This window comes from Anoplopoma fimbria, chromosome 2 (genome assembly GCF_027596085.1).
Source record: "Anoplopoma fimbria isolate UVic2021 breed Golden Eagle Sablefish chromosome 2, Afim_UVic_2022, whole genome shotgun sequence".
Taxonomy (NCBI): Eukaryota; Metazoa; Chordata; class Actinopteri; order Perciformes; family Anoplopomatidae; genus Anoplopoma; species Anoplopoma fimbria.
The window spans coordinates 11223991-11228991 of NC_072450.1; the positions used below are offsets into that span (position 1 = coordinate 11223991).

Below are 5001 nucleotides of genomic sequence, written 5' to 3' on the forward strand. Positions count from 1 at the left end.
ATCCATCTAGTCCACCGAGTGCAGCGTGGATCCCCGTTCCAGCATCTTTCACAAAGACACTTCAAAACTGATGACTGGTGCCAAATATCTGACCTTTCAGTATCAGGACAGTCTCCCCAAGCCCCAAATCACCCTTCCTCGTGACATTTAACACAGTGAGTAAGAGAGCAGAGAGGGTCAGACCAAAAACACAACCAGCTGGGAGGAGCATTACAAAAATGGCAAACTGTCTAATACATGTCTCACTTCCTGATGATGACCTGTCTAAACTGTGGGTTTGGAAAGTGTAGTGTTTTAGTATACATATCTACAAATAGTTCCCTGACAATATTAGGCCCTTGTTTACAGTCTTTTTTTCCTGAGCAGACACCGGACAAATACTATTTGGTGACAGACAGATTTCTTCATGAAAAATAAACCAATCACAGACTGGAAACACTAAACAACACAGTTGATCACATGGGTCTGGTGAGTGTAAGGTTTGCTGAAATGTGGTGTTACAAAAAAGTGTTTCCCTTGAATGCACAAAATCCTATATTTGATGTCTATGTACATGTATAAATCTTTCACATACACTTTTCATGACAGCTAAAGACAGCTGACGAATGAATCCATTATTAGAACAAGTCCAGCGATGTTAGCCACCACAGTGAATTTGTCCCTTAAACAGTCAGATAAGTATGCCTGTTTCTATTCTAGGAAGAGTCCAAGCCTTTTCCACTGACATCCCCGGGCCTATAAGCACTTCAACTCACATGTCTCTCAAAGTCAGACATCTTGTTCCTGAGGTAAAAAAAACCACACTTTTGTAGTAAGAGAGTTTCTATATCACATGCCATTAAACCATCATAGCCGATCAAACACCCGGCAGGCTGGACAACATTCAATGACACAGCCAAGGAGAAATACAGTACGTATAACAGTGACAATCTCCATTAAAATTTTACAACACAGAAGACTCTACATGATTTGAATGATAGGTGAATATGTGAACAACATGTAAATGTCAAGGCTGACAAAGCTTGTAATGAAACCATTTACCTGAATTAAAAAATTCTGAGGAAAATGTGTTCAATTAAAAAAAGTTAAGGTTCATTACCTACTAACAATACAGGCTATGAAGTTGTCAAAATAGATTTATTTTCCCCCAAAATGGAATTCAATTAGATAGGTTGAGGGAATTAAATTATATGAACACTCTCCAATCAAAACCATATCATTATATAAGGCATCTAATAATATCAAGACCAATACACACAAGAGTGTGTACTATAGTGTGTACAGTATGTAGTCCAAGCCACAGCACTGCTCTAGCAATATGGAAGTTTGCACAGACAGCACACTGGAATTTCTTATAAATTGGTCATCTGTGATGGAAAAAAGTCCAATGCACATGCACTTGAATGAAAAGCATTGCATGACAACCATCCCTAAAACCCTAAAAGCAAGGATGAAGGACCTTAAATCTTCCTGCTTAGAGCCTCCAAGTGGCCATGAATCAGATGCATATGACCAATAACAAACTCAAGGGCACTAACAACAGAGCAAATCTGTAGTGCTCACGGAATCTCTTTATTCAGTTATGCAGATGCAGTTTGTCACTTGAGTAGACAACACTATTAAATGCGAACATAAAATGCACTAATAATTTCAAAATTGCTCTAGAACTTTAACTATTAATCTGAATAAAATGACTTATCTTGGGTATGTTTTGAAAGACCATGTATATAAAAGAAGAATAAGAAAATCGATAAGTCAGCCTGTAAAGACTGTGTGACGTGAAGGCCTCATTACTAACCCTGAGCACAAGTTTTCTCATATAAAGAAGAAAGTACTAAAAGTCTTCACTTATGCAATCATTTGCCCAACATAGGAGAACTGTCCTAATTAGCAAAGGTTTTATTATCTGTTTGTTGTTCCATAGCACAACACAGTACATGCCTCCAGAGTAATATGTCCGTATCCTGAAACTTAAGAATATAATTATCATACTGTGTTATGGCAATTAAAATAAAAATAACCAATTAACTAATTAGTAAACCATGAGTATTTTTTTTATTAAGCAGGGAAAGTAAAATGATTACTTTATCATCTTTTAAAGTGAACGAGCAGAATGAAGGTACCATGAAGCTGAATGAAACAATGAATGGGCTGCTCTAAAGCTGATGAACACTGTTATAAATGCTAAACACACTGAGAGAAAGAAAAAAACAAAAAAAACATGTGGACCTGTGAAAGGCACAATGCCCACGTCACGCTTAATTCTAAAGCCCCTTGTTGTTTGGAGAGCGTGAGCTATAATGTGTATCTACATTTACCTGAAATCACTGTACGGGTGTATTATCCAAAATCCGGCGGATTTAACCCGCTCCTGCTCTCGTTCCACCGCCTTCTCACTTCCAAACATCCTCAGGGAGAACTTGTTGACCCCTGGCTGAAGCATCGCTCCTAACTGTCTGTGTATGAACCCGGCTTGATATAACCTCTCGTCGTCCGGCAGAATTTGATCAATGCCGTCCAACTTTATAAACCCCGGCTGCTGGTCTGGGGAGTCTTTTAGGGTACCACCACCACCACCACCACCACCACCACCACCGCTGGCCCCTTGCGCGCCTTGATCCGGCGGCCCATCGCCCACGGCTCCGGGGGGGCTCTCCTCGCTCGGGCTGACATCCCCCTCGGTGATGAGGCGCCTCTCCTCCGCAGAGTCGGAGTCGTGCACATGGCGACTTGTGATGGACGAGAGGCTGCCTCGAAACCTCCGACAATCCCCGTTGGAGCTGGTCTTCATCGGTCTCCCTATGTCCGTCTCCATCATCCCACACTCCCCACTTTTGGTCTCCCCGATGCCTTTGCAGCTTCCCGCAGAGGTCGGCGACGGTGACGGTAGAGGCTTCATCCTGAGACTCTTCCTCCGGGTGTCCTTGTCTGCGTCTTCTCCTTCTCCCATGATAGATGCTTTCTGTCCAATGTGCTGTGGCAAGCTGTAGAGCCTTTTACGCATGGAGGAGTGTAACCTGTCCATTATGACATTGAGACTTAACGGGGGGATGTTAAAATAAATCCAGATTGTATAGGCTGTATAGGAAACGAGTATTTGGCCACCAGCTCCGCGCTCCCTATCTGGTTGTGAGAGCGATCAGTCTGGAGCAAATCTGAATCCCTACACAAGCCATGGACCGCCGCAGCTCTACTGAACCAGATGGGAGACACTCTTTCTCATCATTAGACTACCTGACAGTGTGCATATGTCCTCACGCACAGCCTGGGCGGTCCGCTTGGCCACTGCGTCCCCGACGAGCATCTTTGTGCCGTTCCGACATTGTGCGCAAAAAAAAAAAGTGGGGGAAAAAACTGCTTGAAAGTCACCTTAACGTGACATGTGAGGGACGTGCCGACGGACGGTGATACGGAGACGAGGGAAAAAGGTCATGCACGACGGAGGATGCGCTTTTCACCAGATGTCTTGCCACCAGCTGCCATCAAAAAACAAGGCGACACAATCATGCACAATACAGTAGAGCATCCCAGGGAGCGCTGACATCACTGATCCATAGTCACGGTGCGCTTTTTTGGGGGGAATTGTGAATATTCATGATGCTGATCTATTGGGTTGCCATAGGAGCAAAGACTGCAAATAAGCTCAGCCCACCTTGTTTAAAGGGGAAATGCTCTTCCCATTCTTAAAACGCTGTCCTGTTATCTCAAGTTAAGTCTACAGGTAGTTCAATGCAAACTCGTTGTTTACTTGGGGGAAAAAACCAAATCTCCATATTATCAGTCTGATCCGCTGCGTAATTTGCGCACATAAATCCAGTTAAAGCTTGGAAAGGCTGGTTTATTATTTGGGGGAAATGAATGTTTTATTAAATAGACTGAGTGGCCTCTCAAATGGCAAAACATGTAGATATTGGGCTACTGTATACACAATTTGTATACATAATTAAATGTATCCAATTAAGGATTTGTATTTCACAACATATCGAGCTTGCATATCGTGCCACAACACGGTTAAATAGAATAAATCATAATTAAATAATAGATACATTTAAAATATTTTGTTTCCATCTTGGCAGATGAACAACAAAAAGCAATGAACAGTTCTTGAGAATAGAATAATGCAATTACACATATGACCTAAATATTAAAATATATTCCCACAATTTTTATTTATTTTTTTTATTAAATCACCCCATGTACAGTGGGTACGGAAAGTATTCAGACCTTTATTTTTTTCACTCTTTGTTTCATTGCAGCCATTTGCTAAAATCGAAAAAGTTCATTTTTTTTCGCATGAATGTACACTCAGCAACCCATCTTGACAGAAAAAATCAGAAATGTAGAAATTTTTGCAAATTTATTAAAAAAGAAAAACTGAAATATCACATGGTCATAAGTATTCAGACCCTTTGCTGTGACACTCATATTTAACTCACATGCTGTCCATTTCTTCTGATCCTCCTTGAGATGGTTCTACTCCTTCATTGGAGTCCAGCTGTGTTTAATTAAACTGATTGGACTTGATTAGGAAAGGCACACACCTGTCTATATAAGACCTTACAGCTCACAGTGCATGTCAGAACAAATGAGAATCATGAGGTCGAAGGAACTGCCCAAGGAGCTCAGAGACAGAATTGTGGCAAGGCACAGATCTGGCCAAGGTTACAAAAGAATTTCTGCAGCACTCAAGGTTCCTAAGAGCACAGTGGCCTCCATAATCCTTAAATGGAAGAAGTATGGGATGACCAGAACTCTTCCTAGACCTGGCCGTCCAGCCAAACTGAGCAATCGTGGGAGAAGAGCCTTGGTGAGAGAGGTAAAGAAGAACCCAAAGATCACTGTGGCTGAGCTCCAGAGATGCAGTAGGGAGATGGGAGAAAGTTCCACAAAGTCAACTATCACTGCAGCCCTCCACCAGTCGGGGCTTTATGGCAGAGTGGCCCGACGGAAGCCTCTCCTCAGTGCAAGACATATGAAAGCCCGCATAGAGTTTGCCAAAAA

At 42.1% G+C, this 5001-nt stretch overlaps 1 protein-coding gene across 1 annotated transcript in view; it reads right to left on the reverse strand.

Annotated features, from left to right (window-relative positions):
• The window catches only part of hcn4 (hyperpolarization activated cyclic nucleotide-gated potassium channel 4), a 59600-nt gene extending 56575 nt beyond the window's left edge, over positions 1-3025 (reverse strand). Inside the window, exon 1 of the mRNA XM_054617304.1 lies at positions 2319-3025. Within this exon, the coding sequence (XP_054473279.1) occupies positions 2319-3025 (707 nt within the window). The remainder of the gene's footprint in view (positions 1-2318) is intronic.
• Positions 3026-5001: the final 1976 nt, after the last annotated feature.